The sequence below is a fragment of the Setaria viridis genome, chromosome 3 (assembly GCF_005286985.2).
Source record: "Setaria viridis chromosome 3, Setaria_viridis_v4.0, whole genome shotgun sequence".
NCBI classification, from domain to species: Eukaryota; Viridiplantae; Streptophyta; class Magnoliopsida; order Poales; family Poaceae; genus Setaria; species Setaria viridis.
Genome location: NC_048265.2, coordinates 1,089,794 through 1,116,061, shown reverse-complemented (window position 1 = coordinate 1,116,061; position 26,268 = coordinate 1,089,794). Strand labels below are relative to the sequence as shown.

Sequence of the window (26,268 nt, the reverse complement as noted above, 5' to 3'; positions counted from 1 at the left end):
AACAGAGCCAGTGGCCTTATATGAAGCCAGCCAGCCAGGTGTTTGGCGAGAGGCGACCTGCCCTGCAAACCCGGCTACACGATGGGGAAAATCTAGGGTCGCGATCAAGTGCAGGGGAAAGAAAGAAAGAGTAATCTAGGATTCCAGAGAGCAGAGGTCATCAGTAAGTCTAGATGCTAATCCAAAGATGGGGACTAAAAAATGCGATGCCATCTTCTGTCTCGTCTCTGAATTTTCTAATCCCGGTTCAGTGGGAGCAGCATAGGCAACCAAAGTCGCTGCAGGATAACAGCAGCTGCTGACCCGAGACTTTACCAGATCGAATCGATCCGATTTCTTGCACGTTCTGAGCTGGAGCTCTGTCCCTTAGCTACGGAACGCTGCCCATCCACCCATCCAGAAAAAGGGGGAAAAGCACGGTTTTTTCACCGTGTTTGCGTTGTGCTTTTTTGAAACCCATGTTTGCGTTGTGCTTACGGGACAGATTGCTACGGATGAGGAGAGCTCATGGGCCAATGGCCAGCCTCTTGCTCTTGATGAGCATTGACCTGGCCTCGTGTATCCACGAGATCATCAGCTCCACGTATTTGGACGAAGACCAGTCACGGAGCAACCATATCCTCCATGCCTGCGTGTCGCTTTCGGAGTTCCGTGTTGCACGTAAACTTGGGAAGAAACTGCTCGCACAGTCACGGTCTCGGCCGCTGTAAAATCTTTTCTGCCGCGCTGGTTATTACTCCCTCCATTCTAAATTATAAGTCATTCTAATTTTTGGAGAGTGAAATCATTGTATGTTTGATCAAAATTGTAAAAAGTATCACAAATGTTTATATCACCGAATAGATATATTTAATGAGAAAACTAATGATAATTATTTGATGTCATAAATGTTAGTATGATCAAATTTAAGATTCTTTAACTCTTTAAAGAAAATTGGAACGACAAGTGTGTGTGGTTGGTGCGCCTGGACATGTCCGAGTCTGCCTGCCCGGACCCGTGGCACTACCGGGCATGTACCAATCATCCTCGATTCCTCTCATCCATCATGAGATATTCGTATTCCCTTCTTCTCCTCCTGTTCAAACATTCAGTCGTATTCGGAATTCAGGATCGCACAAGCTGATGAAGCGGCGCTGTGAACTCTGAATCCAGCCGTCTGAATGTCTGAAGCGAGCGATGTGTTAGTTTTGACCTTTCTTGACAGGCGAGGTATTTTCCTACCCATCAGGCATTCAGGCGGACTACTACTGTAGAACCCAGTTTGCGCCACGTACCGAAAGCTGCCTTTTGTTGCAGGTTGCAGTCTAATCATCGCCGTGCCTAGCTGAAAACGAAGGCCAGCAACGCCTTGTTTCCTTCCGTTTTGACGAATCTGTGCCATAACTTCACGGAAAAATCTTAGACGACTCTCGGGTGTTTTATGCGTTTTGAGCACTCGATTTTCTATGTTTCCCAATGCATGGCGCATTCACGCTTAGTCATCTTCCTCTGCCTCGGTGGTTGTCAGATGAGGGCACCATCACACCAAGGTGGCTCCACAAAGGGTAAGGATATGAGCGCTTAATTTGGGTAAAGGTAGGCTACGCCAATGTTGGGGCAACAAAAGAATGGCCCAACCAGACCGATCGAATTAGTCTCTGACGCGGACAGCCGTAGAAGACCAAGTGCTTGAGCTTGCAAGCTGCAGCCGATGGAGGGAGCAGGTCGCCCACAATTATAACGGTCGTATTTTGGTTGTTTTTTTCTCGAATAAGCAGGATTGATGTACATGTTTATTGCAAAAAACAAGTTATTTTTTCTCAGGTAAGTAGGAGATTTTGTTTCTTTTTCTCAAACGCGCACAAGAGCTGCTCATCTTTGTCATTGGCTGAAAAAAAAAGGAGTACTCATGTGGGATAGATCGAAGATCCCAGAGGTGGTAGACAGCCCCTGACTCTACCCACAAAAGCTTGCAACGGCATTCCAAAAGTCTAATCCTGTTTTTGGAATGGAGATTCACGGTAAATCGTTCAGAAATATTGCTGTGTCACTCTCGAAGGAAAGAAAATAAAAGCATGTATTGATACATACAACTGAACGCGTCGCACGATGTTCTACATACTAATCACTTCCAATCTCGTCGACAGATCGATACACACCCAAAAAAGAATGGCAAATGGACCGTAGAATTGGACAGGAAAAATCTGACGTGCAAAGCAAAACACCGGCCGGCAGCTTCTACCATCCTCCTCAAGCGGTCTTGTAGTTGACGACGGAGATCTTGGCCGCGGGGCCGCCCTGGATGTACACGATGGTGAGCTGCTCGCCGGCGCCGAGGCGGGTGAGCCACGCGGGGAACTCGTACGTGTCCTTCTCCTTGGCGGCGGACACGCCGTAGATGGGCCCGGACAGCTCCTTGATGTGCAGCTTCAGGGACGTGATAGGGTGGCCGCACGTGTTCTTGGCCGTGACGACGTGCCGGTAGTACTCCACGCCGTTCGTCGTCCACGAGTTGCTCACCGTGTGCACCAACTCCAGCGGAGAGCCTGCGGCCACGGAGAGAAAACAAAGGAGATGTGAATCATGTTGCCATCAGTATAGTTCTATGCATTTGGGTTTCAGTCCTTCGTCCTTACCCTTTGATGGCGAAGATTCATGTCGCGGCGAGTAGGCAGGCGCCGAGCTGCTGTCTGCAATCACAACGTCGTGTAAGCACCTCGTTGTTCAGTGACTGAACGATCGATGTCGCAAGCTCATGTCTGAATTCTGAAGAAAAGAGTTATATCTAGCTTGTTTACCGGAGGCGGCGGGCGGCTCGGAGGCGAGGCGGGCGAAGACGCCGCAGATGGGCGCGTTCCCGGCGATGGTGGGCTCGGCGCTCTGGTAGTTGCAGCGGTCGTCGACGAATCCGTCGTTGCCGTCAGGCCCGCCGACGATGGCGCCGTTGAGCACGTTGGGGTCAGCGCCCTTGCTGTTGTAGTACTTGTCGAAGCCGTCCATGCACCCGACCGTGGCCTTCTCGCCGTGGACGGACGGGATGGACGCGCCGCGGTGGTGCACGTGCGTCGGGAAGTAGCTGCCGTAGCCGACCATGTAGCTCATGCCCTTGGGGTTCTTGCCCAGGACGTAGTCCACCTGGGACTTGGCGAACCTGACGATCTCGTCGGGCTTGACCTCGCCGTCGGGGCACTTGAGCGATCCGTGCGACACGGCGAGGTAGTCGGCGTAGACGGTGAGGAGGAAGGTGGCGGAGCTCACGTACTGCATGTTGTTCCAGTCGTCCACGTACAGGAGCCCGCCGGGGGTCATCCTGATGTTGTGGCCATTGTTCTTCTGGAGGCAGGCGCAGAGGAAGAACTCGGCCTTGGCCTGGAACTGCTTCAGCGTGTCGGCGTAGGCGGCGACGCCAGCGCCTCCCTCGAAGAGCACCTTGGAGAGGAGCACCTGGAGGCCGGCGTACTTGTTGTCCCAGGAGAACTCGAGCACGGACCAGCCGATCCCGCCGAAGGCCTCGGCGTTCTGGGACACGTACCTCAGGTACTCCTCGTCGCCGGTCGCCTCGTACAGCCACACCGCCGACCAGAGCAGCTCGTCCTGATCAATCAGTCAGATCGTGGATTTCTATCAGTTATCACCCCCAAATTGATCGATCGATGGTCACACGACTGCGATCAATACAATCTTTCCCAATTGCATTGCTTGTTGGTACCTGGTAGCCAGATTCAGAAGGATAGAACTTCTTGGCGCTCTGCAGGGAGTCATCGTACCTGCCTCTGAACGTGTCGGCGAATGTGAAGAGCTGTCACACACGCAAGAACAAGATTTCAGTGGAACATTCAGAACTCTGAGTCGCACGCTCTGCACAGTTCACATTTCAGTCACGGGTACGTACCTGCTTGGCGTGCAGCAACAGGAGGTCCGCGTACATGGAGTCGTACGGGCGGAAGGCCTTGGCCGCGGCGGCCAGCGCAGCCGCCGTCTCGCCGGCGACCTCGGATCCCGGGTGGTTCCTGTCGATCTTGAACGCCGTCCTCGGCGTCGACATGTCCTCCGCGCGCTCCCAGCACAGGTGGTCGCTGTCCCCGTCGCCCACCTGCAGGCAGAGGACACACACACCCGCCGTTTGAGTGAGATTTGCAGTGCTGGGCCGGGAATCTTGAGCTCAAGATGCGGCCTTTTTATTTACCTGGACCCATAGGCCGTTGGGCTCGGTGTGGGCCTTGATGAAGTAGTTGGTGCCCCAGCGGATGGCGTCGAGGGCGCGCTGGAGGTTGTTGGCGGCGACCATCTCCTTCTCGAACTCGAGCACTCCCCAGGACAGCATCGTCACCGCGTACGCCATGGGGAACCCAAACTTGACGTGGTCGCCGGAGTCGTAGTACCCGCCCACCAAATCCACCTGTCCATGCATCACAACGTCCACGAATTCTTACACCTGATGTTGAACTGGAGATCCACGCATTCCTCGAAGCAATGCAGTGGTGACCGGTCAGCACCGGGCGATCCGCTGATCGGGCCGGCGATCGAGAGAGGATTGAATCGGGAGTGCGTACCCCCTGGGAGAAGCCGTCGGTGAGGGCGGAGTCGCCGCGCCACTTGACGCGGCGGTCGGCGGGGAGCTTCCCCGACCGCTGCGCCTCGAAGAACTGCAGGCACTTGTCGAACGCGCCGGCGTAGTCGTACGACGACGACGCGTCCGCCGCAGCGAGGAGGAGGAACGCGGCTGCCATCACCAAGGTGGCCGACGTCTTGGTCATCAACCGCGCCATGGCTCGACCTCAGGTAATGCTTCCGTCGTCGTCGTCGTCTCTTCCGTAGTGGCTTGAGAGACGACGACCGGCACGGCGAGTTTTATAAGGTCTGGTACGGTTGGAGATGAGTGGGCGGCCGCGACATGGCGCACGTATACGTATGGTGCCTGGCACGTCGGGAGGGAGGGCGGGAGCCTGCCGGAGTTTGAGCCACGCACGTCTCGGGGAATATGCACAAATCACAAATTCACAATGCTGGAAATGCAAAGCCATATAGGAGCTGAAGAAACAGCATAATACTCGCAACATTGAAATATCAATATACAAATGGAAGACTAGGTACGAGTTTGGGGTCTCGTGGGAATCTGGGATGATCATCCGTGTCAGCCACCAATGTGTTGTGTCGGCCGCGATAAGAGACCCCATTAGCAAGGGCCAATAATCACTGAACGTCGTCCCACTGTGATCTTCGAATGTCTGACCTGAATACCTGATGCGAGAAAAAACATCGCGTTGTGCCATTTCTGAACGTGCAGTTGGAAGGTCAAAACCTTATTTAAGCTGCAATCCACGAAGACGTGGCACCACGCCATGGCATTATCAATTTTTTTTTTTGTGTAAACAAAAATTGATACTAGCGCAAACAAACTCAGCTAAGTCAAATAGTATATGTATCTCTATACGCATTTGCGTACATATTGCGCATTATGCAAGATATCCATAAGTTCTGCTAATTTTGTCAATCCGAAGTCAATTTTCATAATCATTGGCTCGTATGTGAAACATATACACTTCAGAGTGTTATGCACCATGTTCATGTGTTTTCATAGCTTAGATGGCTCATATGCGAAACATTTACTAATTATCTTGTCAAAAACGTCATATTTTTAAAAACTGAGGAAGTGGCCCGGTTGGTAGAGAAGTAAGGCAATTTTGATAGGGCTTGGATAGTGAGTAGTGACAGCCCATCAAAAGTTTGTTTTTGTCAAAGGGGAAAAAAGAAAATTCTATATTACAGGCAACCAAAAATCAAAGTTTTTTAAACACGAATGTCTGACCATAATATGAAGTTTCTAGTGTTTCTTTCAACCTCTGTACCTCTTTTAGCACTCTAGTGCCTATTTCTTTCTTGATTTCATACCAAATACCAGCATTCACTACCCCACTCCGCACTCCGCCCTTGTGCCTTTATCCTTGGTGGCTCGACTAGCTTCATAGCCACCGGCATCGGATACGTACCTAGTGGCTGCCCCTGTTCTTGCTCCATTTTTCCACTCCCCAGTCGCTGTTGCATGCCTAATCGAGCCTATTGGCACCCACCATCCTTCGTCAATGGGCCTATCACTACTCGCTACCCAAATCCTATAAATCCTCAACAACAATGGAGAACCCCCTTCAAACCCAATCCTTTCACCAGACCCATCGCTAAACCATCCTTTTTCTCCGGCTGCGTATGTTCATGCGGTTGGCAATTGACTCCATGGGTGTGTTTGGTTGGTTGTATCATTTGATTCATATATGAAATGATTCAAAATAATAATGATCCTTTTGTTTGGTTGGGTGAATTGGACCAACTCATCCAGGATGAGGCCATCCCACTTAATACATTATTCTACTAATTAGAGTGAACCATATGGTACAATCAAATTGGTTGAACCACTTCAGGATCATCCATGCATGCATCATGTGATGCATGTAACCAAACACACCCTATATGTACTCCAGGAGCCATGAAAACATAGTTTGTTTCAAACCTTTTTAGCCTCCTTCTTGAACCAGACGCCTAGAGATTTCATTATTGATCCACTCTACGAATTAATAGTGCTCCTGCCTCATTCCATGAAAACAATAATAATCTTACAAGTGTATTGATGCAACGAATGCTCACCAGACAACGACATCCAACTTATGCTCACCAGGCTGTGGTGGCTAGATTTCACCACTCGGTCTATGATCCTCTGATGAAATTTCTTCATAAATTATTCAGGAAAGATGGGAGAAAATATTGTAAAAATTATTTTCAGACGAGTTAGCACGCAAAAATAGGAATTGAGAAGTTTTTTTGAGGGGGTATAGGAATTGAGAAGTGCCGAAAATGGACTGTGCTGCTGCAATCCCAAAGCTGGGCCATCGCCGATGATGAACATCCGTGGGCCAGACTACCCCGCCGGCACACAGAGATCAGTACACGGCCCAAGCCCACATATCCCTCTCCTCCGTACGGTCATGTACCCGGGTCATCGGTGGTGCGCGGGTCCCATCCGTCAGCCGGGAGCTGCCGCCGCGAATCCCTCGGTTCCCGCAATCCCCCTTTCTCGGCTTCCCTTCCCCTCCAAGAACACGGCGACGAAAAGCCAAGCCAGAGTCAAATCCCCGGGAGACCAACCAACCCACGCACCGCCACCAGCACGCCCAAATCGGAGAGCCAAACCCTTCCCTCCGAAACCCTAGCCTCGCTTCCGGAATGCCCCAGTAGCTCCTCCGATCGGCCCCCTCACCGCCATGGATCCGGGCGGCGGGGGCGCGATGCTCCTGGAGGACTTCGGGCAGCGCGTGGACCTCACGCGCCGCATCCGCGAGGTGCTCGCCAACTACCCGGAGGGCACCACCGCGCTCCGGGAGCTCATCCAGAACGCCGACGACGCCGGCGCCGCGCGCGTCCGCCTCTGCCTCGACCGCCGATCGCACGGGGAGGCGTCGCTGCTGGCCCCCGCGCTCGCGCAGTGGCAGGGCCCCGCGCTGCTCGCCTACAACGACGCCGTGTTCACCGACGAGGATTTCGCCAGCATCTCCCGCATCGGGGACAGCAGGAAGGTCGCGCAGACATGGAAGACGGGCCGCTTCGGGTACGCCTCTACTGTCCCATTCTCACGCGCGAGCTTGCTTGGAGCTGTAGCTTGCAATGCCGAGCTTCCAAACTGGTGAAATTGCACCGGCGTGTTTTTACTTGCTGTGGTGTTACCTACATGATTGCTTTTGCGTTATGGACCACTGCAATGTGTCAAGGTTGCCAGCTATTCTGAGGGTGGTGACCACTGGGAACTGATTATGAAATGCATTAGTAAGCTGTGCAAGGAGAGACTTGGGATACAGTGACAAATGAATGGATAGTCTGTGTTCTATCTACTGCCTTGTTCTATGACCCATTTTATTTCTGTCCTTTACATTTGTGTTGCAATGTAACTAGCCTTTTTTCACTGAAGTACAATGTCTTGTAATGTTTTATTTAAGGATGATCTCCATGCTTTTTTATTCCATCATTTAGTAATTTATTTATTATTGGAAGGCATCTGAAGCACAAAACACAATTGTATTTTTGCAGGGTTGGTTTTAACTCAGTTTACCACTTGACTGACTTGCCATCATTCGTGAGTGGCAAGTATGTTGTCCTATTCGATCCCCAGGGTGTTTATCTCCCAAATGTCTCAGCAGCAAATCCTGGAAAGCGCATAGACTATGTCAATTCATCAGCATTTACGATGTACCATGATCAGCTTTCACCCTATTGTGCATTTGGCTGCGACATGAAAGCATCATTTCAGGGAACTTTGTTTCGTTTTCCTTTGAGGAGTACTGAGCAAGCATCTTCGAGCCGGCTATCAAGACAGTCATACACAGAAGATGATATTTTATCTCTTTTTGCTCAACTGTACCAAGAAGCTGTATATAATTTGCTTTTCCTTAAAAATGTAGTGTCACTTGAGATGTATGTATGGGAATCTGGTATGACTGAGCCAAAAATAGTATACTCTTGCTCCTTAGGATCAAATGCTGAAAATCTGTCCTGGCATCGCCAAGCCCTCATCAGGTTCTCTGGCAGTCATGCTGAATCTTCTAAGCATAAGGTGGATTCATTCTCGATGGATTTCATATCAGAGGCATTCTTGGGCAACGAGTTTGAGAAAAAGAGGTCTACCTATTTTATTGTTCAGGGAATGGCACCTGCATTAAGTAAAATTGGTAATTTTGCAACTGCAGCTGCCAAGGAGTATGATCTTCACTTACTGCCTTGGGCTTCTGTTGCTGCTTGCATCTCTGAAGCAGGGCTCGAGGTAATACCCAAATCATTTTCATTTTGATTTCCAGTATTGGCTTTTAGGTTGCCAGGTTGTTTATTCTCCCATGTAAATTTTGGGCTTGGCCTGGGCTTGAACGTTTTTTTTTCCTCCTAATGCAAACTGCGCAAGCTCTTGCATGTTATCTGGAAAGTCAGTTAAAATACCCAAACCTTTTCTCAGTCACTACCTAGGAACTATCTCTTTCTTTCACTACCTTGGCTCATGACTGTAGGAAGCATTATTCATGCATGTAATCATGCAACTATCTTTGTGGTTCTTAGTTAACTGAATTAAATATGTTGTTGTGAGGCGTCAACTTCGTTTATTTTCATCTAACTTCTCACTTATGGAAATTGGCAAGAAGGGTATGTGATAGGCCCAATCTGTGGAGTTCATAGGTGCAACTTTGGTTAGGGATCAAGACTAATGTGGTGTTCTGTATTTTTGGTTTTGCTATATGCAATTTGTGGCAATAGCTGGGCGCTGCCTGTTGTTGTCTACTGTTGGTTATCAAAAGAATTCATACCAAGTCTGTTGGTTAATTTTACAGGATACTGTTCTCAGACAGGGGCATGCATTCTGTTTTCTTCCTTTGCCAGTAAGGACAGGGTTATCTGTGCACGTCAATGGTTATTTTGAAGTTTCATCCAACCGTCGCGACATATGGTATGGTGCTGACATGGACAGGGGTGGTAAGCTTCGCTCTGACTGGAACAGGCTACTCTTGGAAGATGTTGTAGCTCCACTGTTCAGGGAACTGCTGATGGAATTGCGGATTATTTTAGACCCCACAGTATCATATTATTCATTGTGGCCAACTGGTTTATATGAGGAGCCCTGGAGTATCCTTGTGGAACAAATTTACAAAGTTATTTACACCTCTCCAGTCTTGCATTCAGAGATTGAAGGTGGGACCTGGATATCTCCAGCCAATTCTTTGCTTCATGATGAGAGATTCTCAGGATGCAGTAATCTTAATGAGGCTCTTGTGTTGATAGGCATGCCCATTGTTCGCCTACCTAAGGCAATTGTTGATATGTTTTCAAAATTTTATACACAGTCTATGCTCAACATAATAAGTCCCGCTATAGTGAGGAATTTCCTCAAGAATTACAGAAAACTTGCTACACTAGGAAAATCTCATAAGCTAGTATTATTGGAATATTGCCTCACTGATGTTGACAGCGCTGATATTGGTAAATGTATGAATGGCCTCCCACTGATTCCACTAGCAAATATGCAGTACGGGATGTTTTCTGATAGTTCCCAAGAGGACTATTATTATGTGTGTGATAACATAGAATATGAGCTTCTCTCTGAAGTTGGTGATAGAATAGTTGACAGAAGCATCCCCCCTGTACTACTAAACAAGCTGTATCAGATAGCCAGTGATTCTCAGGCCAACATTAAGCTTATTGATGGCCCAATCTTTCGTCAGCTCTTACCCAGGATATTTCCTCCAGGATGGAAGTGTAGAGATCAAGTTCCCTGGAATCCAGTATTGGATGGGTCATGGCCTTCAGCAGCCTGGTTTAAACTTTTTTGGAAGTATATAGGGGAACGCTCCTATGACCTTTATTTGTTTAGTGATTGGCCTATACTGCCATCTACTTCTGGTCACCTTCACAGGGCACATACAGGCTCAAAGTTAATCAAGACAGAATCACTGTCGAGTTTGATGAATGAACTCCTGGCAAAGTTAGGTTGCAAGATACTGGATACCGAATATCTTAGTGAGCATAAGCAATTGTCATATTATGTGTATGATGGCAATGCAACTGGAGTTATTCAGTCAATCTTCGGGGTTGTATCATTGGAGGGTGTCGATTTGCAGTCTCTGTTTCAACGCATTACTCCCGGTGAAAAAAATGAACTATACCAGTTTCTTCTGGATCCAAAATGGTATTTAGGAGCCTGCCTTTCTGACATAAGCATAAGTAATTGCAAAAAGCTGCCAATCTTCAGGGTATTTGATGGAGGTTCTCCCAGTTCTTATGGCTTCTCAGATTTATTTAGTTCAGTAAAGTATCTGCCACCTCTTGGTGTTCCTGACCACTTACTCAATGCTGACTTTATCTTCTCTATCTGCCCAAGCGATGAAGATATCATAATGAGATATTATGGTGTCAAACGCATGCCAAAGTCAAACTTCTACCAGAGGTATGTTCTGAATAGATTAGACAAGCTGCAAACAGATTTGCGTGATTCAGTTCTATTAACCATCTTACAAGATCTGCCTCAGCTGTCCTTGGAGGATCCAATGTTCAAGGAAGCCTTGAAAGTCCTTAGATTTGTTCCCACTGTCAATGGGACTTTGAAAAGCCCGCAATCTCTTTATGATCCCCGGGTGGAAGAACTCTATGTTCTTCTCCAGGAATCAGATTGCTTTCCGCACGATTTATTTCAAAATCCAGATGTTCTTGATATGCTACTTTGCTTGGGGCTTAGGACTTCTGTTTCTACTGATACCATAATACAAAGTGCTCGGCAAATTGACTCACTCGTGAACATAGATCAGCAGAAGGCTCATTCAAGGGGTAAGGTCCTTCTTTCATATCTTGAAGTTTATGCTCACAAATGGTATGTAAATAAGATATCTGATGGTCGGAAGAAGGTAAACATGCTGGCTAAAGTTACCACTGCGCTCAGGCCTCGTGATAAATCTTGGGAATTTGATCTTGAAAAGTTTTGGAGTGATCTGAGAATGATTTGTTGGTGTCCTGTGTTGGTTACTGCACCAAGTCCAGCTTTGCCATGGCCTTCAGTATCATCAATGATAGCTCCACCTAAGCAAGTAAGGATGCAGGAAGATATGTGGATTGTTTCTGCTAGCTCACGTATTCTTGATGGTGAATGCACTTCCTCAGCCTTGTCATCCAGCTTAGGTTGGTTGTCGCCTCCATCAGGAAGCATTATTGCAGCTCAACTCCTTGAATTAGGCAAGAACAATGAAATTGTGACTGATCAAGTCCTTCGGCAAGAATTAGCTTTGGTGATGCCTAAGATTTATTCTCTGCTGACAAGCTTGATTGGTTCTGATGAAATGGATATTGTGAAAGTCGTTCTAGAGGGCTGCAGATGGATTTGGGTGGGGGATGGATTTGCGAAAGTGGATGAAGTTGTTTTAAGTGGCCACCTTCACCTGGCACCATATATCCGTGTTGTTCCAATTGATTTGGCAGTGTTCAAGGACTTGTTCTTGGAGCTTGGCATAAAGGAGCACCTGCACCCTGTGGATTATGCTAGTATTCTCAGCAGGATGGCCATAAGGAAAGCTTCGGCTTCACTTGAAGCTGTAGAATTAAGAACAGCTATCTTAGTTGTGCAGCATCTAGCTGAGTTCCGGTTTCAAGACCAGCAAACACAAATTTATTTACCTGATTCTTCATCTAGGCTCTGTCTATCTTCTGAACTTGTATTTAATGATGCTCCTTGGCTGCTTGATTTTGGTCATGACATCTCTGGGAGTGCATCAAGCATGGCTTTAAGCTCGAAAAAGTATGTTCACAATTTTGTTCATGGGAACATTTCAAATGATGTGGCAGAAAGACTTGGTGTCCGCTCTCTTCGCCGCCTCTTACTTGCTGAGAGTTCTGATTCGATGAATTTGAGTTTGTCAGGGGTTGCTGAAGCTTTTGGACAGCATGAAGACTTGACTACACGACTCAAGCACATTGTTGAGATGTATGCAGATGGCCCTGGAATTCTCTTTGAGTTGGTACAGAACGCAGAAGATGCTAAGGCTTCTGAGGTTGTGTTTTTGCTGGATAAGACTCAGTATGGTACTTCATCCATTCTTTCACCTGAAATGGCTGAATGGCAAGGGCCTGCTCTCTACTGCTTTAATGATTCAGTTTTTAGCCCACAGGACCTTTATGCCATCTCACGAATAGGTCAAGATAGTAAACTTGAGAAACCTTTTGCAATTGGAAGGTTTGGTCTTGGCTTCAATTGTGTGTATCACTTCACAGACATTCCTGGATTTGTTTCCGGGGAGAATATTGTCATGTTTGATCCACATGCCTGTTACTTGCCAGGAATATCGCCATCCCATCCAGGTTTAAGGATAAAGTTTGTAGGAAGAAGGATCTTAGATCAGTTTCCTGATCAGTTCGCCCCATTCTTACACTTTGGTTGCAATTTGCAACAGCCATTTCCAGGTACACTCTTCCGGTTCCCTCTTAGGAATGAGGCTGCTGCTTCAAGGAGTCAAATAAAGCAAGAGCAATATGCACCGCAAGATGTGGAAATGCTTTTCTCTTCATTCTCTGAAGTTGTATCTGAGGCTTTACTTTTTCTCCGCAATGTTAAAAAGGTAACTCTATATGTCAAGGAGAACAACAGTCAGGAGATGCGGCTTGTTCATTGTGCCTCGAAGCATAATAGTTCTCAGATGGATAAAGAACCTCATGCACTTAATACAATGCTTGCATATATACACGGAAACCAACCATCAGGAATGGATAGGAATCAATTTTTCAGTAAGTTGAACAGGACTAAAGACAGTGATTTGCCCTGGAGTTGTCAGAAAGTTGCTATTCTTGAGCAAAATCCTTCTGTGCACTGGGTGCATTCATGGATTTTAGCTGAGTGTATAGGAGGGGGTCATGCTAGAAAGTTGTCAACTGCCTCTGGTAGTAAATCTCACTTCTTTGTTCCGTGGGCATCTGTTGCTGCATATCTGCATTCAGTGAGTGTAGATGATACAAAAGAACTACCTTCTGTAGCTGAAGCAAACCATGAAAATTCAGTTTCCACAAACTCAGACATTGGATCTTCTCGGTTCAGGAAAAATTTTGAGGGTCGGGCCTTTTGCTTTCTTCCTCTACCAATCAACACTAGCATACCGGTTCATGTAAATGCTTATTTTGAACTATCTTCAAATCGAAGGGATATCTGGATTGGAAATGACATGGCTGGGGGAGGAAGAGTACGATCAGAATGGAATCTAGCGCTGCTTGAAGATGTCGTTGCTCCTGCTTATGGCCACCTGCTCGCAGCCATTGCAGAAGAGCTTGGTCCCTCCGACCTTTTTCTGTCATTTTGGCCTAGTGCTGTAGGTGTGGAGCCATGGTCTTCCATGGTTAGGAAGCTTTATGTATCTATTGCGGAACTTGGACTTCATGTTTTGTATACAAAAGCTCGAGGTGGCCTCTGGGTGTCAACAAGGCAAGCTATTTTTCCAGATTTCAGTTTTCCGAAGGCAATGGAGCTGGCAGAGGTTCTCTCTCAGGCTGGTTTGCCTTTAGTGTCTGTATCCAAGCCAATAATTGACAGCTTCATTAATGCATGTCCATCAGTTCATGTACTAAATCCTCATTTGTTGAGAAACTTGTTGATCCGACGGAAGCATGGCTTCAGAAGCAGAGAAGAGGCTATACTTGTTCTAGAGTACTGCTTGAGTGATATGGGGGATCCTTCCTTTTATGATAAATTGCAAGGTTTGGCTCTTCTTCCTGTGGCAAATGGATCATTCACAACATTCAACAAGCGAGGGGAGGGCGAGAGAGTATTCTTCACTTCACAAATAGAATTTGACCTTCTTAAGGATTCCATACCACATCTTGTTATTGACAACTCTTTACCAGATGGTGTTCTGAAGAAGTTGTATGACATAGCTTATTCTGCACACATGAACATGTATCTATTCACATGTACTGTTCTCCTTGAACTGTTACCTAGGATCTTGCCACCTGAATGGCAACATGCTAAGCAGTTATCTTGGTTTCCAGAGCAGCAAGGTCAGCCAAGTGTGCAATGGATGATGTCACTCTGGAATTTTCTGAGGCATTCATGCGAAGATATTTCAATTTTTGCAAAGTGGCCTATACTACCTCTTTTAGATGGCAAGGTCGTGCAACTTGGGAATGCTTCAAATGTAGTAAGAGATGATGGATGGAGTGAAAATATGTACTCGTTGCTTCAGAAACTGGGATGTTTCTTTCTGCGATCTGATATGCAGATAGAACATCCCCAGTTAGCAAGTTTTGTTCAGGAATCCACTGCAGCTGGTGTTTTGAATGCTGTGCAGTCTGTAGCTTCTAATCTCCAGGATATTAATGAATTGTTTGTGGGTATTTCATTGGCAGAAGCACATGAACTTCGCAGTTTTATTTTCCAATCAAAGTGGTTTTCAGGAAATCAGATCACCTCCTCCCATATGAGTACAATAAGGAACCTCCCTGTATTTGAATCTTATAAATCTAGGGAGCTTGTTAATTTGACAAATCCTAGAAAATGGCTTAAACCAGAAGGTGTTCATGAAGATTTATTGAGTGCAAGTTTTATAAGAACTGAATCAGCAAAGGAGAGGTCAATTTTGGTATCATACTTTGATATCAAGGAACCTCAAAAGGTTGATTTTTACAAGGATCATGTTCTTCCTCGAATGTCAGAGTTTGTATCCCAGCCAGCTGTTGTTTCAGCAGTTATTCGTGATGTCAAACTGTTGATAGACAATGATAATTCAGCGAGAGCTGCATTATGTGAGACCCCTTTTGTCTTGTCAGCCAATGGAGAGTGGGTCCAGCCCTCCAGGTCAGTCTCTCTTCGCTTACCCCCCTCCTGTTTCACTCTCTGGCTTTGATATTCGACAATGTTTATTATTTATTACAAAGAAGTAATCTTTGCTTTCTCTTCAGGCTTTATGATCCCCGTGTGCCTGAGCTACAGAAGTTGCTGCACAAAGAAACCTTCTTTCCTTCAGAAAGGTTCATGATGACTGAAGTTATTGAATTGCTAGCTAGTTTTGGACTGAAAAGACATTTGGGCTTTAGTACTTTGCTTGACATGGCGAGATCAGTTTCATTGGTGCACGGTTCAGGGCAAGATGATGCATTTACGTGTGGGCAAAAGGTACTTACCTATCTAAACATTCTTGAATCCAAGACTTCAAACATGGAGGACAGAAAAACTTTCCTCAGGGATGAGAATCCAGAAGCACCTGAAATCAGTGAAAATTCGGAAGCAGAAACTAATGGGGATGGGTGTGACCTGAGTGACCAAACTATTGCATCTTTGTTCTCGAATTTTGATCATGATATGCCAGAAGATTTGTTTTGGTCAGAGCTGAAAAATATTTCATGGTGTCCAGTCCATGTTGCACCATTGCTCAAAGGACTTCCATGGTTTTTATCTGAAGATAGTGTAGCACCTCCAGTCATCACAAGGCCGAAATCACAGATGTGGCTTGTTTCATCAAAAATGCGAATTCTTAGTGCTGATTCCTGTTCCATGTATCTGCAAAGAAAACTTGGCTGGTGTGATGCACCAAATGTGAACATTTTATCCTCCCAGTTAGTTGAGCTCTCCAAGTCTTATGATGAGCTCAAGACGTCTTCTGCAGACACGGACATTGATGCTATTCTGCAAAAGGAAGTTCAAATAATCTACTCAAAATTGCAAGATATCATTGGCACTACCAATGCCATCATTCTAAAAGAGTATCTTGATGGATTTCCATGGGTTTATATCGGGGATAGGTTTGTAACACCACAGGCACTTGCTTTTGATTCACCTGTAAAATATCATCCCTATCTTTACACAGTTCCATCTGAACTGTCAGAGTTTAAAAAGTTACTCTTAGAGTTGGGTGTGAGGCAGACATTTGATGCAATGGACTATCTGAATGTGCTTCGCCGTTTACAAGAAGATGTGAAAGGAGAGCCGCTATCTACGGAACAACTGAGTTTTGTTCATTGTGTATTGGAGGCATTTGTTGACTGTTACCCTGACAGTCAGGTACCTGATGTGTTACTGAACTCATTGGTGATTCCAGATTCATTTGGGGTTTTGGCACCTGCTAGAAACCTTGTATATAATGACGCACCCTGGATGAATGCTGATTCAACTTCAATGAATTTCGTGCATATTAGCATTGGCAATGATCTAGCTAATAGGCTTGGCGTACGATCTCTTCGTGGATCATCATTGTTGGACGACGAGTTAATGAGGAATTTGCCATGCATGGAATATGCTAAAATAAGTGAATTGTTGGCTTTGTATGGTGAGAGTGATTTTCTTTTGTTTGACCTTATGGAGCTAGCAGATTATTGCAGCGCAAAGAAAGTGCATCTGATCTATGATAAAAGAGAACATCCCAAGCAGTCCTTGCTGCAGCAGAGTCTAGGTATGGTCGAAACTGTCTCTAGTCAATTATTTCGCTTGTATTTTTGTTTTCAATATAATTGGGCTGTCTGTTTATGTTTATATATGTACTTAATCTAATTACTGCAATTCAAGTTCACTTAAAGATTTAAACCTTTTGACCATCTGCTGTTTTGTGTGAAAAATTTATTTATAGGTGACCTCCAGGGTTCTTCGTTGACAGTGGTCTTTGAAGGAACCATAATGAACCGAGAAGAAGTTTGCAGCCTTCAACTTCCTCCTCCCTGGAAATTGAGGGGAAACATGCTTAACTATGGCTTGGGACTTCTTAGCAGTTACTTTGTGTGCGATACATTGACTATTCTTTCTGGTGGCTATTTTTACATCTTTGATCCCTTGGGCTTGACTGGTGGTGCTACTTCCACTGCTACCTCATCAGCTCGATACTTCTCTTTGTTAGGTGCGAAACATGATCACTCAACATATATTAGCAATTTAGCATCGCAATTTCTTTTTCTGCTGTGCACACTTGACATAACATGTAGATTCTGTAAAAGCATATCCTCTCAAGTCATGACCTTTTCCTTCTGCCAGGTTCGAATTCTACATTTTGGTATCTTATAACATGGTGCACTCAAAGTGACCAAAGCAAACTCTGAAATCTGCATGACTGAATTACAGTACAGACTTGGTTAACTTGAATTTCTTTATGTTTGTGGAAATTCCATTAAATTCACTATTATATTATATTTATACCACATTAATAAGGAAAGAAGCTGTTTATCCTTGAGAAAATTATATCATGCTGCAAAGCATGTCAATACGTTGAATATTTCTGTTGTATAGTTTGCTTGCAAATGAAGAAAATAAATGGAAAACCTTTCATTATCTCACTCATGAAAACAATGAGAATCACTTTGTAGCAAACCGCATCACAATTTAGTTTTAAGGGCATCTACGTTCCTACTTTTGAGTTTCTGATTGTGAACTTGCATGATATGTGGAAGATGGTCTATTATATTCGAGAAATCGATATTCAATCTTTAGTTTCGACAACTGTTATGCAGAAACTTGTATGCTGTGAGTTAAATACTTAAATTTAACTGATGTGCCAAACCACATGACATTTATTTTTTATATTCTTAGAAACTAGGCAACATAAACAGTAAACCTAGAAAGACAAGGGGAAAAAAACATATGCACCATTTCCTTTTATGCAGATGACTATACTGATGGTCGAAATCTTAATATAGAATTTGTTGACCCACAAAGTCTGTTTTGGCCCCATGTTTGAACATGTATTAAGGCTGCTATATTCTTTATTTGTGACAATGCGACAGTTTCTTAATATAACTGTACTGTGCCTGTTGATGTGCATATTTAGCACAGTGCATTATCATCTAATGTTTTGGCATTGATGTCTTTGTTCTGGATGAATTCGTTAAAATGCTGTTGCTTTTCAGGAAATGATTTGGTCGAGAGGTTTCATGATCAGTTCCTCCCAATGCGTGTTACACAGGATGCTTCATTATCTACTGCAAACTCCACAGTCATTCGAATGCCTTTATCTTCAAAATGCCTGAAAGAACTCGAAGCAGGTTCCAATAGAGTAAAACAGATTTTTGATCGATTTACACAGAATCCATCCAGTACTCTTCTGTTCCTGAGGTCAATCATTCAGGTATGGATTATTTGTGACAGGCTGTCAGCCTGTTGTTGTAATCATTACTTGTTCAAGCTTTCCTCTTCAAAGTGTAACCTTTTTTGGTTTTGTTTTCTAGTTTTTACACTCATAATTGGTTACGTTATCATGGAATTTTGTTCTGAAACCACATCGATGTACTTTAATTAGAATAAGGCACTTTGTTTTATGATGAGGTTTGTTTGTACTTCTCCTGAGAAAGCACCTAAGCTGATATCTTTGGACAGACATGCCTATCCTTCCATTGTTACAGTACTGAAAACTTTTGTTGCCTTGTAATGGTCAAGCTTTAGTACTATCTGGATAATGCATGGTCGACTGCTTAACTGAAATTTACCTTTCAAATTTTTTATTGAAAGATGTTCAGTATCAATATCAGTGACTTCTGTTCACTCTATAGTGTGAAATGTTATAGACAGATGAACATATTTAAACTAAGAAATTGGATTTGTAATAGTGCAAAGCATGCTGTACCACTTCAATGTTTTAGTGTTTTTTTTAGGTACATTGTTAGGTGTTCTGATATCTAAACTCGAGATTTGATAATCCAAATTTTAAGATAGCCATACTTACGTTAGAGACGTGTTAGCTGTTCACAAATAGTGGCAAGGAAGCTTTATTGGATGATTTTGAAACATGGCCATGAAAACCTCAGACTAGACCTTCTGATGTCTAAACTCCAATGTTGCTGCCAATGTAATTCAAACAGGTATCTTTGTCAACATGGGAGGATGGAGCCTCTCAGCCAAACCTGAACTATTCTGTGCTTGTTGATCCATCAGTTGCTTCTTTGAGGAATCCATTTTCGGAAAAGAAATGGAGGAAGTTCCAAATATCCAGAATATTTTCCAGTACAAGTGCAGCTATCAAAATGCAAGCTATAGATGTGCATGTGATCGAAAGTGGCTGCAGTTATATTGACAAGTGGTTTGTTTCCCTTTCCCTTGGATCAGGTCAAACACGAAACATGGCTCTGGACAGGTATCTTTGATTTATTTCTGTTTCAGGCAGTATCGTGCCTTGTCTACTTTTGAACCCCACTTGCCTTATCTATTTTCAACATTGTCCAAGAAACTTCAACGACTGATTCTAAAGTTATGTGCTGATTGAAGGATCTTTGGTTTATTTCTGTTTCAGGCGGTATCTTGCCTATAACCTAACCCCTGCTGCTGGAGTAGCAGCGCACATAGCTCGAAATGGAGTATCGACCAATATCCATCCATCCAGCTGTATATTATCTCCCTTACCACTATCTGGGTTTTTAAGCATGCCAGTCACAACTCTGGGTCATTTCATTGTGAGGCATAGTGGTGGGCGCTACATTTTTGGCGGCACACATGATGCATCTCTGCCAGAACTTAAACTGGACAGAGACAGATTGGTTGAAGCATGGAATAAAGAGCTCATGCTATGCGTGCGCGACTCATATGTTGAGATGGCACTTGAATTTCAAAAGCTTAAAAAGGACCCTCTATCTTCTACTATCGAACTAAGGTCTGCAGAGTCCATGAGTGCTATATTACAAACATACGGTGATAGGGTATACTCTTTTTGGCCAAGATCGAAGCAGTATCCAACTTCATTCACTGGGCATGGTTCTGCTGTAATCAATTCGGATTCACCTAGAGCATCTAAAGCTGATTGGCAATCCTTAATAGAGCAAGTGATAAGACCTTTCTATCTACGATTAGCTGATCTTCCAGTGTGGCAACTTTACCGTGGAAATATTGTTAAAGTGGATGAGGGTATGTTCTTAGCCCACTCAGGAAATGGAGATAATGATAACCTCCCATCCGCTAGTGTTTGTAGTTTCATTAAAGAGCACTATCCTGTTTTTTCTGTACCATGGGAGTTGGTTAGTGAAATTCAGGCAGTTGGAGTTACCATAAGAGAGATCAGGCCTAAGATGATTCGGGATCTGCTAAAAGCTTCTTCGTCAATTTTACTTCGATCCATCGAAACATATATAGATGTTCTTGAATATTGCTTTTCAGATATGGATCCTTACCGCTTCTCAGATCTTCGTATGCCTGATGAATCACGAGTTAACAGCCAACATGTTGGAACAATGAATTCTTCCAGCTCATATTCTATGCCATCTTCAAGCAGCTCACTATCTTACAATTCAAGTACTCAGTCGCCAGGTACTTCTGGAGGTGATGCACTGGAAATTATGACATACTTTGGAAAAGCCCTATATGACTTTGGCAGGGGAGTTGTTGAGGATATCAGCAAAACAAGTGGCCCAACATCCCACAGATCTCAAGCTACTGAAAATAATGTGTTGTCATCTATCATTGCTGAGCTCAAAGGTGTTCCATTTCCAACATCGAGAAAGTGTCTAACGAGGCTTGGAATTTCTGAACTCTGGATAGCCAATGAGGAGCAGCAGCTACTGATGAGCCCTTTGCTGGATCACTTTATCCACTATAAATGTCTGGAAAAGCCCTTCTTGGCACTGCTGCTATCCACTCTGGTAATCCATGGGCCTCTGAAGTTGAGGAGTTTTTCTCCTCAGTTATTAGCAGGTAATTTGAAGCACATACTTGATGAGCGTTGGGTACACTTTGCACTAGATAACAAGTCCTCATGGATTCCTTGGGATAATAATGCCGAACCATCAACTGCCTGGCCAACTCCCAAATGGATTAGAAGCTTCTGGACAATATTTAGTTCCTTGAATGGTGACCTTTCTCTTTTGTCTGATTGGCCCTTAATTCCTGCTTATTTGGACAAGCCGGTTCTCTGTTGTGTAAAGGAATGCCATCTAATATTCGTGCCACCAATTGATGATTCAAATACAGTTACTGGGCCTGTTAATGATGTATCTGGACAGCTGGATACATCAGATCCGCCCAGAGACGATGCAAGAGAAGCGGAACAGAAGAATGTACTTGATACTGCATTCGAGTCAATGAACTCAAAGTTTCCATGGCTACCTGCACTGCTTAACCAGTTGAATGTACCAATTTTTGATTCCTCTTTCCCAGAGTGTGGTGCAATATGCAATTTGTTTCCTTCAAATAGTCGGACTCTTGGACAGACAATTGTTTTTAAGTTGGTCGCAGCAAAAAATGCTGCCAATTTACCTTCGCCACTTAGTCTATCAAGTGGAGACTGCGATAAACTATTTGGATTATTTGTTTCGGAGTTCAGGTTAGCTAGCAACCACTTGTATCAGAGAGAAGAACTGGATGTCTTGAGAACACTTCCAATCTATAAGACAGTTACAGGAAAATACACCAGTTTGTTAGGATCTAATCATTGCATTCTTTCTCCTAGTGCATTCTTTCACCCCAGTGATGACCGATGCCTTTCTTGCTCATCTGATGCAACCTTGTTTCTTCAGGCTTTGGGGGTTGAACAACTAAGCGACCATGAAATATTAGTGAAGTTTGCATTGCCTGGATTTGGAAATAAAACAGCTCAAGAGCAGGATGCCATTTTGACCTACCTGTATGCTAACTGGAAAGATCTACATCTGAACTCTGCTGTAGTAGAAACCTTAAAGGAGACCAATTTTGTGGCCAATGCAAATGAATCTTGTAAAGAGTTTTTCAAACCAAAGGAATTACTTGACCCTTCAGATGCTTTGCTGACTTCAGTATTCTCAGGGGAGAGAAATAAGTTCCCTGCTGAAAGGTTCATGTCAGATGCTTGGCTTGGTATACTCAGAAAAGCAGGCCTTCGGACATCCACAGAGGCTGATATGATAGTACAGTGTGCAACAAAAATAGAAACCATGGGGCATGATGTCATATCGTCTTCAGAAGATCCTGACGACTTTGTGGCAGACTTCTCAGACAGCAAAAATGAAATTCCTTTTGAGATATGGGCTTTGGCAGAATCTGTTCTAAATGTGATTTTTGCAAATTTTGCTACTTTGTATGACAGTTCTTTTTGCGAAAAGATTGGAAAAATTGCATTTGTGCCTGCTGAAAGAGGTTTTCCAAGTATTGGTGGTAAGAGAGGTGGTAGAAGGGTACTTGCCTCATATAACGAAGCTATCTTGTCAAAAGACTGGCCATTAGCATGGAGTTCTGCACCAATTCTTACCAAGCAAACAGCTGTCCCTCCTGAATATTCATGGGGAGCATTTCGGCTTGGGAGCCCTCCTGCCTTCAGTACAGTTTTTAGGCACTTGCAGGTGAGTATCGTCCAATACTTTGATTATGTCATTTCAAAATGATTTCTTCCTTAACTTTCTGAAATGGAACAGATTGTTGGGAGAGGCAATGGTGAGGACACACTAGCACACTGGCCAACCTCTTCAGGGATAATGACGGTGGAAGATGCCTTTCAACGGATCTTGCAATACTTGGATAAAATATGGGGAACAATCTCTTTCTCAGGTAGCACAAAATGCGGTGTGCTTGTGTATGCCTATATTTGTGAACTGTCATTAATTTTAATTGTTAGAAGTAAAATTAGTTATTTATTTAACTGGGATGCACCTGTTGCTATACTTGCACTTTGTTGTTCTGAAATACTAATTCTATACTCTCCTTGCACTGAATATGAGTAGCGAACATTTGTTCTTCTGTTCAACTTTTGGGAGTACTAACATGTTAGAAATTAGTATACAATCTGGCCCTTAATGTATCAAGAGCTGTGCAATTCAAAATGGTGTACGATCATATTTCACTGAAGCAAGGCAAATATTCTATGTGGGCTTTTGGATGGACTAGATTCATATGGACTTGAGGGTCATATTTCCTAAGCCAAAACTCTTTATGAGGGCTGTCCAGAAATAGAGGGACTAAGTAGTCATAACCACAGCCAAAAATTTTAATATGAGATTATGCAACAGGACCTTGATTCTAGTCTGTACAAAGATAGGCATAAAGAATAAAGAGGAATTAATTTGTATTGCTTTGGGATAATTTATTTGTCAGTACTCTTAACCAAGTGTTTCTTTGCTTTTATTTTCAGAAAAAAAAGAACTGGAGAAACTGGCATTTATACCAGTTGCAAATGGTACTCGCTTAGTTCCAGTGAAATCACTTTTTGCTCGTTTGACAATTAACATGTCACCTTTTGCTTTTGAGCTTCCAAGTCGGTATCTTCCATTTGTCTCCCTTCTTAGAGAAATTGGGATGCAGGAAAGCCTTACAGACTCTTATGCTAGAGAACTTCTTTTGGATATCCAAAAGGCGTGTGGATACCAACGCTTGAACCCAAATGAACTCCGTGCAGTGATGGAAATCTTGGATTTCATGTGTTCTGGAATCAACCAAAATACCACAGATCGATCAGATGGGATTATTGATTCAGTAATACCAGATGATGGCTGCAGGCTGGTCACTGCTTCATCATGTGTATATGTTGACCCATATGGTTCTCATTTACTGAGTAACGTAAATACATCAAGGCTAAGATTTTCTCATCCAGATCTTTCTCAGAATATTTGCAAGACCTTGGGCATAAAAAAACTCTCTGATGTCATCGTAGAGGTATACAATAATGAGATTTTTTTTTCAGTCTTTTCCATTAAAGTAATTTGGTAGATGTACTTTAACTTTTTTAGCAAAGTAGATTTAATTAATTTTCTACTAAAACAACTTAAATGTTACCCAGTAGCATTTTATGTGCCCTGTGTGCATGTTAGGGACAAGTCGTGTGCCTGGGATATTGCTGGCTCCATGCCGTGCATATCTCTTGATTGGCTAGGAGTTAGGCAACACTTCCCTTGGATGGTGCTGTTTCCATAAATCATATCCAGGGTCTCATTGCCTATATATACCTGTACACATGTATCTCCTATAATCAATCTATTATTCCCTGGCAACCTCTATTGCTTACATTAAATTTGCATTTATTGTCAGGAACTTGATGAAAAAGAAGGAATCAAGCTGGTCAATAGCATTCACTCAGTTACTCTAGGCAGAATAAAAGAGAAGCTGCGAAGTAAATCCTTGCAAGACGCATTAAGAATTGTGATGATCAGCATAGCCAATCATTTCCCTTCATTTGAAGCCCTCACTTTGGTCCAGATAGAACTTATACTAGAGGACATATCACAGAATCTGCAGCTGGTTCAATGCATCCATACTCGTTTTCTCTTACTTCCCAGTCTCCAAGATGTTACAAAAACCGTTCAGCATCCTTCTATTCCTGAATGGTCAAGCAATGGAATGCACCGAAGCATTTGTTTTGTCAACAAATCTACGGGTTATATCCTAGTTGCAGAGCCCCCTAGTTTTTTGACAATATATGATGTTATTGCAATTGTTGTTAGTCACAGATTGGGGGCACCAGTAATCTTGCCTATTGCTTCATTGTTTGCATGCCCGGATGGTTCAGAGAAAGAAGTCCTTAAAATACTTCATCTGGGCACTGACATTGGAGTTTCAAAACGTGAAGGGGGATACGATGCTTCCCTGGGAGCAGAGTTGTTATCACAAGATGCTCGTCAGGTGCAATTCCTTCCTCTAAGACCATTCTATACTGGCGAAATTGTGGCATGGAAGACAGGAAAAGAGGGGGAAAGGCTCAGGTATGGTAGGGTCCCTGAAGATGTAAGACCCTCAGCTGGCCAAGCACTTTATAGGTTTCCAGTGGAGACAGCTCCTGGGGAGACTCGCATGCTGCTTTCCAGTCAGGTTTACTCTTTTAAAAGTGTTTCAATGGCTGATCTCTCATCCACACCTTTCCAAGTGGATGGTGATAGAGTGGCACAAGGTGGACCGGAGGACCTCTTGTCCATCAACACTAGCACTGAAGTCACCGAGGACTTGGTTGGTTTCCAAGTGCATCTTCTACTTTCTCAAGCTGGATTCTTGATTTTGCCCTAATTCTTGTAGTTTTACTATTTGCAGGCTGCTGGGCTTGAATATGGCAAAGTGTCTTCCACTGAGCTGGTACAAGCAGTCCATGATATGCTTTCAGCTGCAGGAGTAAGGATGGATGCTGAGAAGGAAACACTGCTGCAGACTACTCTTTCCTTGCAAGATCAGCTTAAAGAATCTCAAGTTGCTCTCTTGGTGGAGCAGGTTTGCTTACTTCGATACCTCCTATTATCTTAAATTCATTTTTTTTATCTGTAGCATCCTGAATATACGGTTGTTTGTGTATGCCTATTTTTACACTGAACGTTGTTTAAACTACATTTGCAGGAAAAGGCTGAGGCCGCCATCAGAGAAGCTGATGTTGCCAAGGCGGCTTGGTCATGCCGAATCTGCCTGAATGCTGAGGTCAACATGACTATAGTACCATGCGGTCATGTCCTATGTAACCGATGCTCTAGTTCGGTTTCACGATGCCCATTTTGCCGGACGCAGGTGTCTAGAATGATGAAAATATTCAGGCCATAGAAATATTAAAGGGGCATTTAGTCTAGCTTTAGTGTGGATGTGTTACGAATTACGATATTGGGCTTCCTGGTGGTGGTACAGTACGAAAATTGCGTATCATTTTCCATGATGTGCTAAACTGGAATGGTTGCGGTGCGGTGGCCCTTCGGTAGGAGTGTAAATATAGTTAGTTTGTACAGCCACAGTGCATTGCAGTGTACAGATTATTTTACAAATGCTTGCTCCGATACGTTGACAAAAGCTGGTTTCCTTCATGCTCAAACTCTCGTAGCGCTCAGTGTTGCCTGGAATCAACGTTTCCTTGTATGAGCTATCAAGATAAACTGACGCCAATTTTCCATCTTTTGTGATCCCTGGTG

General features: G+C 44.1%; 2 protein-coding genes across 2 annotated transcripts; one reads left to right on the top strand and one right to left on the bottom strand.

The window, feature by feature from the left end:
* Nucleotides 1–2,038: 2,038 nt before the first annotated feature.
* On the bottom strand, nucleotides 2,039–4,789 carry LOC117847873 (endoglucanase 13). Its single transcript, XM_034729169.2, has 7 exons — nucleotides 4,533–4,789; nucleotides 4,166–4,378; nucleotides 3,872–4,072; nucleotides 3,689–3,778; nucleotides 2,778–3,573; nucleotides 2,616–2,669; nucleotides 2,039–2,525 (listed from the first exon to the last, which is right to left on the bottom strand). Exons 1-7 carry the CDS (start codon nucleotides 4,746–4,748, stop codon nucleotides 2,230–2,232), a joined length of 1,866 nt encoding a protein of 621 aa, XP_034585060.1. The 5' UTR covers nucleotides 4,749–4,789; the 3' UTR covers nucleotides 2,039–2,229.
* A 2,259-nt stretch (nucleotides 4,790–7,048) lies between these two features.
* On the top strand, nucleotides 7,049–26,163 carry LOC117849706 (uncharacterized). The gene is made up of 13 exons (XM_034731349.2): nucleotides 7,049–7,576; nucleotides 8,053–8,782; nucleotides 9,339–15,325; nucleotides 15,430–16,916; nucleotides 17,091–17,354; nucleotides 18,358–18,575; nucleotides 19,306–19,577; nucleotides 19,734–22,743; nucleotides 22,816–22,948; nucleotides 23,529–24,049; nucleotides 24,422–25,333; nucleotides 25,415–25,588; nucleotides 25,712–26,163. The coding sequence occupies exons 1-13, from the start codon at nucleotides 7,233–7,235 to the stop codon at nucleotides 25,907–25,909; spliced, it is 14,250 nt and encodes a 4,749-aa protein (XP_034587240.1). The 5' UTR covers nucleotides 7,049–7,232; the 3' UTR covers nucleotides 25,910–26,163.
* The last annotated feature ends 105 nt before the right edge of the window (nucleotides 26,164–26,268 follow it).